Source organism: Zingiber officinale, unplaced genomic scaffold (genome assembly GCF_018446385.1).
Source record: "Zingiber officinale cultivar Zhangliang unplaced genomic scaffold, Zo_v1.1 ctg113, whole genome shotgun sequence".
NCBI lineage: Eukaryota > Viridiplantae > Streptophyta > Magnoliopsida > Zingiberales > Zingiberaceae > Zingiber > Zingiber officinale.
In genome coordinates this window covers 38421-51507 of record NW_024589815.1, presented here as the reverse complement: position 1 = coordinate 51507, position 13087 = coordinate 38421, and the positions used below count along the sequence as shown (strand labels likewise).

Below are 13087 nucleotides of genomic sequence, written 5' to 3'. Positions count from 1 at the left end.
TCAGTAGACATAATTAACAACATGAAATCGGTTTACTCCCGAAACATCACTAATTTGGTTATGCATCCCAAAGGTACATACACATTTTGAATATTTATAATTAGCAACATGAAACCAACATTTACACCCAGATCGTTACTAAGTTTCTCTTGCATCCAAAAAAGTTTCTACTTGCTAAGAATCATAGGCGAAGAACCCGAGCGAGATTTAGGTGTAACAGTGTAAGAAATTTTGACTACTTGTGGAGTGGATTCTAGTTCTTCTCGGAATGAGACATCAAAGGCTACAGACTGATACAGGCAGACTTCATCCTCCTTGCAGTAGTAAATCTGGAAAAAAAAAAAAACGGAAGAGGGAATATTCATTGTTTAATCACTTAAGGAGAATTTCTCCAAGCGATTGAATAATTTTTTCTCCGAGAAGCATAAAACTTTTGCATAGGGTACCTTGCAGTTTATTCTTCCCATGACTGCTGAAGGAGAATTTCTCCTGAATTTAAGGGAAGCTGATCCTTCTGGACTTAGATTTCCGGTTACTGGTTCAATATTAATTGCATTTGTAGGATCAGTTTCTACATCAAATTTACTACGAGCTTCCTGCAATTATATGCAAAAACAATATAAGGAGCAATCTCGAAGATTGAAGAAAAAACAACTCTTCATTTATAATATTTGGAATTGCCAACATTCACAATTCTCCAAGCGGTTTTTTTATTGGGAAGACAAATTTCCTAGCAACCAGTGATAACTTCAAGTCCCAACTACTGTAAAGCTCCCAACTTAGTTAATTGCAATACTTGACAAAGAAAACCAATAACTACCCGAAGGAAATGCACAATCATATCATAAACTGACATGAATGTAGTAATCAGTCTTTCTTTCCAAGTAAACTGATAAGATTATGAGATTTTGCTATCCCAGAACTGAATATCTATAAGTACTGTGTTGATTCATCTAAGGACTCAAAAAGTTCTTCTATGCAACTGTTCTGGTACAAAATTCAACGCATCTTTGCCACTACTATCAACATCTGTATCATACATATAATCCATCACATTAGTCTAAACACTAAATTGTTCTTACATTAGTCAAACACTCTATCATTGCTCTTAATATATTGTATCAAATTGATATTTGAGTGCACGAATATAATCAAGAGAATTAGACGAACACATAAAATCTGGTTCCATATTATTCCAAGCTCTCTAGATCCATCAATCAATTTTGTCCGATTGAGCAATGATTTTTAGAATATGAATACGTCTTTAAAAAAATCTGTCTATTTAAAAAAAAAAAACCCTAATTGATTGCTACAGTTGGGTATATGATTTGGTCATTTTGAAAGTTGGGTCCGTGATTTGGATAATTGGCAAAGTTACCTACGCAGTTCTGTAAAATGCTGAAAATAATTTCTAGTGTGAAGCAAAGTCCCAAAGCATGATTATAGAAATTTTATTATCCCAGATAACAAAAAGATTGGATTTTATGCAGCAAAAGTGATGATTCTAGACATTCCTCTGTTGGGACAATCATTCTTGCGCTGCATATATCTGCTGTAAATCTCAAATAAGGTATTTAACTTTACATTGTAAATTTCTAGACTATATAAGTTGCATCCTGGCACCTCCAGTAGTGGAGTAACATAATTGTCCTTTTCTCCAAGGTGAATATTTTGAGTGTAAAGTTAGTGTTTCTGTGAATTTATAGCATTTTGAGGCCCCGTCTTTACCAAGGGTCATTTGCATCCAACGGACAAGTGTGCAAAAGTATAGATGACAACAAATTAAGTGAATGAATAATTGAAAACCACTTTATAATATATATAGGAGAAAAGAAACACCATTCTTAGAGTTCAAGAGAACCTTAGAGAAATGGTAACCCTCAGGAACTAAAACTGATAGATTGAAGATTCCTTCCGTTGAGGTTCCACCATCAATTTTGATAATATCTGTGTCTGCGGACAGGCGTCTTCTCAGGCGCTTTGGTAATTTAGACTTTGATGAGGGAGGTTGGACTCCTCTCAACTCAAGTGCATGCACCACAGGATCCTTCTCATTTAGATCTATATATCTTATAAAGTTATTGTTTGTATCAGCAATAAGTAGCTTTCCTGCAAAATTTGATAATGAACTTCTGAAGAATGATAATTTACTAGTGATATTAACAATTAAATACCAGATGAGTGCAAAGCGGATCCAATACTTCAATAGGAAGCCTAAATAGATAAAACAACCCTAGAACTAGATCCTTTAGGAGCTCGTGAGAATGGAGTACAGACTATAGTTATTGATACTTTTGCTAAAAAATTCCAAAATTGAAAGGTGAAAATTTTCCAGCATTACAATATCATGATGAGGACATCTTAGAAAATTGATATGGACTAGCAGCAGTAATTTTGGTAGATGATTGGGCATTGTGTGGAAATCTTACAAAAATACTATACACTAACAAAAGTGTTTTTAGGTTTATTTAATTAAAAATATTGTTCCCACTTAAAAATTACAATATAGCTGGAAGAATGAAGGTTACTAGGGCTATGCCATACTATAGCTAAGTAAAAGACAGGGTTGCCCAACAGAATTCTACCAACTCATCAAGAGAAAAATCTCATATATGATATTTAGTTAAGTTTGCTTCAATTAACTGCATTGCTGTGTGACTGAGGTCACGGGTTTAAATCTCAGAAACAGCCTCTTGCAAAAGCAGGGTAAGAATGCAAACAATAGACCCTCCCCGAACCCCGTATTAGCAGGAGCTTCGTACACCAGACTGTCCTTTTTGTTTGTGTGCTTCGATTAACTGAATGCAGAAACTAAAGAGATTCATCCAAATAAAAAGAAGAAAAAAATTACCTTGCCCTGTTTCAACAATTCCTGAAGGTTCAGATAGCTGCATTTACATGGCAAGTATATCAGATAAAAAACTGAGAGAAGTTAATGAGAGATTTGAATTTAATGATAACAAGAGAGGATTCTTATTACTTCAGACCAACATAAAATTCAACTGCATCAAACAAACCCAACATTAGATTGGCCTGAAGTGAAAAACATTCTGATGCGAGGATATGCTAGGTTACCCAAGAGCAACATATCCAATATATTTAACTAACGAGATTGTCATTTAACTGAAGTGACAATGGAGAGTGATTATTATTTTCTGATGTGAGGCATGCTAGGTTACCCAACATATGATGCGAGGCTTGGAATCAAACACCTACGTTGAGGTATATGTCCAAGACATGAAGGTGAACTAAACTGTCACAGAGAAAAAAGTGTAGAGTTGTGATGTGAGGCATGCTAGGTTACCCAACATATGATGCGAGGCTTGGAATCAAACACCTACGTTGAGGTATATGTCCAAGACATGTAGGTGAACTAAACTGTCACAAAGAACAAACAGAGTTGTGCATCTTCAAATTGAACAAAGCTAGTGTGCTCTTCTAGTATGATAATGATGAAAACTCAACAAGATGAACTACTTTGATTTTAAAAAATCACCATGTTCCTAAACAAGGTTGATCAAAAAGATGACCTGAAACAGTTTCCACGCACCTGTGAGCAAAATCCGACGTGGGCAATCTAACGTGGCCAAATATTTTAATTTATCATCTGCATGCAACAACTTTTCTCTTTTTCCTCGTAAATTAAAATAAAATTCTCTTCTCTCTCCTATGATTGCATGCAACAATTATTGTGTTGCTGGTTTTTAAAGGTGGTGTAGCTGCTACACATCTGCTACAACGTTATGGCAGCTACTGTGTAGTTATAGTAGCTGCTACAATAGCAAGATTATTGCATGCAATCATAAGAGAGAGAAGAGAGAATTTTATTTTAATTTAAGAAGAAAGAGATATAAGTTGTTGTAAGCAGATGAGAGAGGGATTAAAAAACTTGAGTTTTGCCTGTGTCAGATCGCCCACGTCAGATGTTGCTCACGGTCACGCATGAGGTGTATCATCTCTCTATATATATATCAGCAAAAGATGATATGCTCAAACATTTAAGCAAACTAATTTGCGATAGCTTGAGTGCTTAACAATGCAATGCAATATGAACTTAATTTAATTCTAATTGAACAAAGGAGAAGAGGTCGAGGCACAACCAATCAATGGACAACTAGGACTTTGAATGCAGAGGTGAAACTTACCTTTTGCTAACACTAGAGGATGATGTCACTTACTATAGTGCTGATGATGCCTTATACCATCTACAAAAGACAGCACTAAGCACATCAAGTTGCTACTCTAACTCCATGAGTGCTTGTTTTCTACTTACCAGATAACAAATAAAATCAGGGATGGGAAAGGATTTGATATGACCCTAAAAAGGGTAGTGATTCAACGACTCATCTCTTTTAGTTAAAGAAAATTTGAAAAGTATACCCTTGAGGCATTTGGAGGTTCAACCCCCTAGAAGCGGACAACCCTATGGACGCAGGATAGACAATTCACCCTATATATGCTTGTAAATTATCACATTGTGGGTCTCTTTTAGGTCAACAAATCAAATCCATAAGGGATTTGGAAGTCAAAATACTGCAAGGGATCATCCCTATCTTTCTGCTTCATTTTTAAGGTGGGACCTAGTGTCCTAATAGTTAGCATACTCTCCACCGCTGTTGACTTTCTATGCCACAGCTCCATTGACAATGCTGTCACCACACTGATCAGCCTCCGAGTTCATAATCACAACACTACCACTAACTTTCACAGCCCCCTCACTTCTGTAGTATTTTGGCCCCACATGATCCATCAACACAGCCTTTTATGACATAACATACTATGTCCACGTCAAGATGATCTTCATCAGTAACGTCAAAAATCACCTAATATCATGATTTTTTAACACAATTTCTCCTCTTAATGATTAACCTTTTAGTTCCCTAATTTATATATTTATTTTATTTAAAAATTAGTATTCAGAAAAACTATTATACAAAATCTGCATTGTCTTAACTTGATATGAAAAAAAGAAATTTGACCAACATACAAGAGGCTTCCAACCAGATTAAGTTGGATGCCAAAATCAAGCAATCTAAATAGCAAGTTAAAATAATATTTTTAAGAAGGCTTAGTTAGGGGGGAAATGAAGAAAAATTAGTAAAAATTTTAATGACCACAGAAGAAGGAGCCATTTATTAGTGCTGTTAGAAGAAGCCATTTATTGCAATAATGTGACAATCTCACTATGTTTTGCACTAAAACCTAACTGCAAGCTTTTTTGTCCATTCCACAATTGCAATCTTTTGCAAAACCAGCAACTACCATTTCCAACATAGGCAAGCACTAGTAATACTCCTGTGTCAAATCCATTATCTCACCTCATATCCTCCTCATGTGAGTACATATTTAATGTAACATTTTCCTTGGTGTTTAAACTTTATGATTGCCACAATCCATCAAGGGTGACCTCAATTATCCTGGTTCGTGGCCTCAATTATTTCCCTCAGAATGACATCACTATGTGAACATTCACTAGAGGAAGACTTGCCACAGAGTATTGCTTTGCCATTACAAATATCGAAGTCCCAACACACCCTTGATTGCTTAATGAAGGCTTATGGAAAGATTTTCTCTGCCTACTCCACCCGGAGGAAATCTCAACAGCCCATCTCCATTCAATGAAGACTTGGGTGGGAAGTGTTTTCCTGTCCTCACTCAGGTTGCGTGTCTGTCTCAGGTCAATGGAGCCTCAACACAAGGCATTCTCTTATGATCACTCGATGCAGATGTCTTGACCCACTTGTCTCAGCTCAAACAAAGACAGGACACAAGTTGTTTGTCTGCCCTCACTCAATCTAAAGGATACCTTAATATGCTCGATTCAGTGCAAGGTTCACTATTGCCTTGATTCTGTTCAATGGAAATCTGAAGAAATCCACTACAAGATTTAGAAACATGTGGAAATAAAAAACTATTCATAAAAACCTTTTGTAATTTATTGCTGCTCGACCTTGAGGGAAAGATAATTATGAAGTGGAAATATATGTTCAAAGGGATAAATTTCAGTTGCCTATCCAGTGAGAATTAGTTCCTTTATTTTCTCTAGAGTAAGTTATTTCTTTATTTTCTATAGAACACAAGAGATGCCCCCCTTTGATGTCTAGATTAGTCAAACTACTAAAATAATAGTCTTAGGCATTTGAAGTTGATCCCCTTAAAGTGATCATATCTATCCCTCTCTTTTCATTATACAGTATGACTTAGGGTCATACTGAACCAAACTCTTGATGCAGCTAGAAATAATATCTTACCTCAGTGGGATTTTCCCAAAATCATAGGCATTCACCACATGATGTGCAATGACTTTGAAGATGGCAACTCTACTTGCTTTGAAGAAGATGACAAACAATGAGTGTGAAGACGGTGGGAAAAGACACTACGGAGAAGTCCATGTGATCAACTATAGAGACAACAATGAAAGCTATCATGGAGAAGATGATAACCTTTCTTCAATCTTTTGCATATATCTCTGTTACTCATCATATTCATAAATCAATTACCAGAATTCCTAAGCAGAGATGACAATCATGTTCCTCATTATATTCATAAATCAATTACAAGAAATCCTAAACAATGACAGTCCTATGTAACAGCCATTTACACTCTTATATATTTATTTATAACTTATTAATAATCAAAAATAGTATTGGTAGTCAAGAAACATTGAAGTGTTGATAACCCAAAAAAGTGGAAGCAAATAGTGAAGGGTATGGAGAGTACCAGATCCAAACAGATCAATCTTGAAATGACATTTCTAAGTCGACTTTCACTCAGCTTAAAAAAATCAAAATTATTTCTGGCTTTTGTTATAGAAATATGAAAACTGCTTTCTATAAATAAGCTGTGAGACCAATCAAACAGGTTCTAGAATCTGTCTTCTTATCTGACTACTAGTTTATTGTCAAAACATCAATTTTTTTAACATCTTAATTTTAACAGAAATATTTAACACAGTCATATAAGTCTGATTATACTAAAGCACAAAGATACCATACTTGAGCCAATTGAGGTGGACCATCCTTAAACCCAGCATTTCCAGTACCAGCTAATGTTGTGACCTTTCTGGTAGTCGGATCCAATTTCTTGATCTGTTAATACAATATAAGCATTTTAGGATTCTCAAAATCTCAAAAAACATAACAATAATTACTATCAAACAATCGTAACCCAAGCCTGAAACTACATGGTTATTCACCCCAAAAGGAACACTAGCCAGTAAGTGGGTGCTACTCATAGATCTCACTTTAATACTTGGTATATTCTTTGCCTATAATAACAAACATGATTTTTGGAGTCAGAAGCTGTAGATTACTGGACCACTTTGCAACTTGACCTGCACAAATCACAAGATATTGTTGCTTGGGTATCACACTTGTCACCATGAATCCAAAACCACATGGGCACACCAAATTAGAGATGACAATCAGGGTTTTACCAACAATAATGTGATACACACCAAGCTTTATTAGGGAATATATATATATATATATATATAATTTTGACATCATGCACACCCTTATGTGAGCGACCATGGACGACATCCGACGTGGGCACCTGACGCGGCCAAAACCCAATTTTTTTAATCCCCCCTCTTCCTTCGTGCGAGCCTATTTTTGCTCTTTCTCTTCCTTCACTCACCTCTTTCTTCGCCTCTCTTCCGCTCCTCTCTTCCCCCGGTTCCGACCATAGACAGGTCATTTTATTCAACTCTCAGCTCGTGGCAAGTGAGTAGGGTTTTTGTCGAAACTATACTGGTCATTTCCCTCCTCTCCTTTTTGTACCAGTGTTTCAGAATGGCGTAAGAAGGTGTTGCAAAAGTATGTTCAGTGTTTATCTTTTACCCATCGTAGTTTCTAAGAATATGTTTAAAAATCACAACGAGATCACTTTGATGCTTGATTTTGAAAAACACCACCACCTTGAAAGCAAATCCTAGACTATTTTGAACATGATGGTGCTGGTTTTCAAAAATGGGGACGTCGATGTTAGTTTTTGAAAACCAGCACCACCCAATTTTAAAAAATAGAGAAGTGATCAACGTGGTTCAATGTCTGTCTGAAAAATCAACATTGGTACTGCAATAAGAAAACTAACACCAACCCAACATATTGATAAAGACAAAAAAGTCAAAAGATAGTGTTAGAACCATTATTTGTGAATATGTATATTTGTTTATTCATGTTAATAATAAATATTTTGAATAATTCTAGTTATCAGTTGATATTAGTCATAAACTCCAATGGATCAATATTTTAGGTCACTTTAATAGGTTTTTTTTTTTACCATCCAACAATGAAAGGACAAGATTATGTGTCTATTCGTTTACATGATCGACACCATTGTTTGAAGTGTCGTTCCGTGCCGCCCGGCACGGACGGTTTTTACCTTTCCGCCGGGCGGCCGAAACCGGCACGGGAGGCGTCCCCGTCTCGGCAGCGCCGGAGGAGACGCGGGACGCCTCGGCGGCGTCCCGCGATACCTTCGGCACCGAAGGCGTCGCGCAAGGCGTCGCGCGCGACGCCTTCTGCTGCGGTGCCGAAAGCGTTCGGCAGGGTCGCCGGACGCTTTCGGCGCCGCCGGAGGCGTCCAACGACGCTTCCAACTTCGCCGGACGCCCCCGCGAGATCGATCGCGGGCGGGCGCGATCTCGCGTACGCTACTGCATTTTTTTTTCTGTTTTTAATAATTATTTATTTTATTTTATTAATTTAAACAATTCCTAAGGAGGATGGGTAGAGCATGTGTGATATTTCGAAAAGGTTTTTATAAACCTAGTTAAATTATCCTAATAAAATATATAAAAAATATATTTAAAATTAAAATAAATTAAATAAATTTTATTAATTAATATACTGAAAAAATAATATTTTAAATTTCATTTAAAAATTTTAAAAAATATATAATAATTCTTATTTATATTCTAATATATTTTTATTATTTTTAATTTCATTTAAATTTTTTAAAAAATGTAAAAAAATTCTAAAAAATTTAAAAAAAATGTAAAAAAATTCTAAAAAATTTAAAAAAAATTAAAAAAATTCTAATAAATTATATTTATATTCTGATTTTTTTTAATTTTTTAAAAAAAATTTACTTGATATTTTTTACTATTTAAAATATATATTATTTAATTAATAATTAATTAAATGAAAAAATAGTTAATTTATATAATTATTATTAATATAAAATAATATCTTGTATTAATTATTATTATTATTATTATTATTATTATAGATACTTCCATTTTAATTTGAATTATTGATATATCAATTCTATTTAAATAAAATTATTTTTAATTATTTTTTCTAACAATATTAAATTATTCAATAATTGAGAACTTATAATAAATCAATATACAACTTATTTTTATATACACAATAATCATATTTATCTTATCATTATTATAGATAAATAAAAAATACCGAAACTATATCGGCACGGCACGATACGATACCGAAACCGTATCGTTCCGGCCTGAGACCGAAACCTCGGCACGGGTCGAAATTTTAAACCATGATCGACACAAAGCGATCATTAAAAAGTTCCCTTTTACTATTTTTTTTGGACGTACAAGATATTCAGCAAATTCGTGATCTACTAGTGAATATATTTCAGAGTTGGGATTCAGCATCTCAAACCTTTATATTTATAGGTACATTTTCTAGTTTTGAAAGTTAGAAGCACATAATAGAAAACTAATCATTTTAATTTTTCAGGTGTCCCAGTTGCTTTCACTAGAAGAGATATATCTAAATTGCTCGATATTTCAGATAGAGATGCTTCCATTTCTATGAACTAAACTAATGCATTGAGTAACCTCTTTCTCGCTCACTTGTCTAATAAAAAAGAATCTACTAATCAAGAACTGAGGAGTTGCTTAAAGTCTATTTTCATAGAGTTGAAGTAGATGATGATGCTTTAGTATTTTGTAAAATATACATTTTGCATATATTTATTTGTGTGTTATTTTCTTCTAATACATATAAGGTTCCATTAGGTTTTGTAGATATTGTAGATGATTTTAAAAATCTAGGTAGATTCAATTGGATTGAAGCGATTCAACAATTTTTTGCTCCCTACCTACCGACGGAGGTCTTTTTTTCATCAAGTCAGGAATACCAAATGACCACTTCAGTTCCATACCTAAAGGGAAGTTTTTTAGCTGTAAGTTTTTGTGATTTTATATATGGACATTGTTATGTATGTAAGATTTCTTATAATGAAGCAGACATGGTTTTTGAAACATGTCCCAATCTAGAAAGCATATAATACTGAAGGTGCACGAATAAATAAGTAGAGGTTTACTCCTTCACATATTAATAAGGTGAGCACTTGTTAGACCAATTCTCACCTAAAGAGGTAAATATCAAAGACTATCAAATAACTTTCATTTGCAGTTTCTAAATTATTATTTCAAATTTGATAGGTTATTACTGAACTAGTCCCTACATTGGTAGAAAATTTCCCTTACCTCGATGATATAACACATCCATTAGAGACATCATCGGTACATGATAGAAGCCAGATAGATGCCCAAGTGACAGTGAATGCTCTAATTGTATTATTAATGAAAGGGTGAAAGAATTACTTAGAATAATAGAAAAATTGGGCATCTTGTTAAATCAAGCGACCCTGTAGTGGATCCTCATTCTGAACCAGTTGTTTCTAGAACAAGAACTAGGAGAGGATGTGATCGAAGTTGCTATGATTACAGGGATACTCCTATTGATAGTCTTATGTTATTCAAACTTTTACCTCAGAAGAAGAGAAGCAAGATAGAAATCTGCAAGCCTTCTGAGAACATCACAGGACAAGGAGCAAAAACTATTTTTGACTATGGAAAAGCAAAATTGATATGTATGATATGCAAGAAGAGGGAGAGATTATCTCAATTCCCGGAGGAAAATTTGAAAAAAGGCCCAAAAGGTTGAAAGAACGGTCACACTTAACAAAATAAGATTGCAAACCATTGAAGTAAGTTTGATTTCAATCACTAATTACATTTTTTTTTATTTATGGTAGTATGTCAAGAAACAATTTAAAACTCCCAAGAAGAAAAAATAAGATGAAGATGTAACCTCCTTGTTAAATACATTGAAAAAATTAAAGTATCCTCATTATATAGTTAATTTAATACTGTCACAAGTTTAAAAATTCACAGGTTCTAATATTTATTTACCTTATCTAAAATAATTAATTTTGTTTGCAGGTATACTTTTTTGTTTAACTAATGTTTTCTTATTATCTAGTGTAAATGCTAATATTTTTAGGGAAGTTAATTAATATCTATTGTTGAATTCTGTTTAGAGAGACCTCCTCATCTAATAGATCATACAACAACTCTATATATTTTTCAATCAGCTTCACGGTAAGGAATTTAAATTATAAGATAATATATAATAGTTGAATATGTTATATTAATTGGTTATTTATATATCTCTTTGCACAATTGTAATCAACATCAAAATTTTTATGGAAGACTACAACGACACAAATCATAAAAACCGATATGGTAGAGGGAGGGGTTATATTTTTATACCTATTATGACAAGTTATGCACACTTTCACTTACTATCTATTGACACAAAAATAATGACTTTCAATCATTACAACTCTCATGAGCATAATGGTAAATCATTGTCAGATTTTGAAACATTAGTGAAAATACAATATTCCTATTTATGTTAGTATTGCAGTTTTTCTATTTCATTCTTATAGGTATCTGAATTAAAAAAAAAAAATCTCGTGAGAAACTTGTTATCCATCCTGAATTAAAATATTACCATCCCTTTAACAAATAGGTATGTATCACAGTTAATTATCTATAACAAAAAGTCAGGTAAGTATAATATATAAATTTAACTTAAATTTGAAACACAAAATTGCTCATGTTATTTACAATAATAATTATAACTTCTTTGTAATGCAATACATTAGATGTCTGCTATATGATCTGAAAATGGACTTCAAACAAACAGACATAAAAAAAATTTAGAATAGATGTATCAGTATCAATAACTTCAAAAGAATCGATAATTACTGCAAATGAGAATGTAATAGTTTAACTACAAAAGAATGTCGAATAGTCCAAGTCAGAGCATCTAGGCACCCAACCAACATAAGAAATCATGTTAGAACCACTACGATGACCTACCGGTGTTGGTAAAAAAAGAAACGTTGGTGCTAAAAAAAAAAGTCTCCTATCAAAGGAAGGGCAAAAGCCAGAAGCTTGAAAATCAATTAGTTTATGTAGAGTCTACCCAATCACCAGAGAGGGGTGGGAGTGAAATGGGTGGTCAACAAGATATTGTTAGTGGCCATGAAGTAACTGACAAATTGATGTTAAACATTGAAGAAACGGAAAATAATCCAATTCAAGTCCTCAATGAGAAGAAGAACAAAATCGTCAAGCAAGTCTATGACTAATATGGAAACAAGTTGGATCCAGTTGTTGATGATTCAGTGTAGAGGATTAAGAAGTTAAAGTAGATAATTGTTCTTTCAATAATGTTTTTTTATTCTCCTAGATTGATCTTTTGTCCCACTTTGATGCAAGACTGATTGCTTATTCGCTATTTTTTATGGTGCAACTTGACAAAACAGCCAGTATGGTCGACATATGCAATCTTATTATACAAGAAGTCATTGTTAACAATATTCGACTGGAATATATTGACCAACTGGGAATGCATTGATGTTTATCTTACTATATTAGCTGATGAGGTGAAGCGTAGTGATCGTGCCTACCGCCCATCGATCTTCTGTGTACCTAACTTCCCTATAGGTTGAGTTTCCTTTTCTTTTAACCATAAAGTTTATTGTTATGTTCCCTGTGATGGGAACTGACGCATTCGTACATACAGTTCAAACCAATATCAATAATAGATTCAGATACATATTCTATCCATTGCATCACAAGCCAACTAAACACTATCACCTTTTAGTGTTTGATTTATAAAAACATGAGATCATACATTATAATACCACAACTGAAAAAGAAATATACTCAGAGCAATCAAACCAGGTAATAAGTAGTATTTTATGTCTTATACTACACCATATATTTTCTAGTTGATGATCGAGTATG

General features: G+C 33.8%; 1 protein-coding gene across 1 annotated transcript in view; it reads right to left on the bottom strand.

Annotated features, from left to right (window-relative positions):
* Positions 1-13: 13 nt before the first annotated feature.
* The window catches only part of LOC122035812 (protein SUPPRESSOR OF QUENCHING 1, chloroplastic-like), a gene marked incomplete at its 5' end in the record, with an annotated part of 50848 nt that continues 37774 nt past the window's right edge, over positions 14-13087 (bottom strand). The window contains 5 exons of the mRNA XM_042594929.1: positions 14-329; positions 447-596; positions 1862-2109; positions 2852-2888; positions 6996-7088. Coding sequence (XP_042450863.1) covers positions 168-329; positions 447-596; positions 1862-2109; positions 2852-2888; positions 6996-7088 — 690 coding nt within the window. The remainder of the gene's footprint in view (positions 330-446; positions 597-1861; positions 2110-2851; positions 2889-6995; positions 7089-13087) is intronic.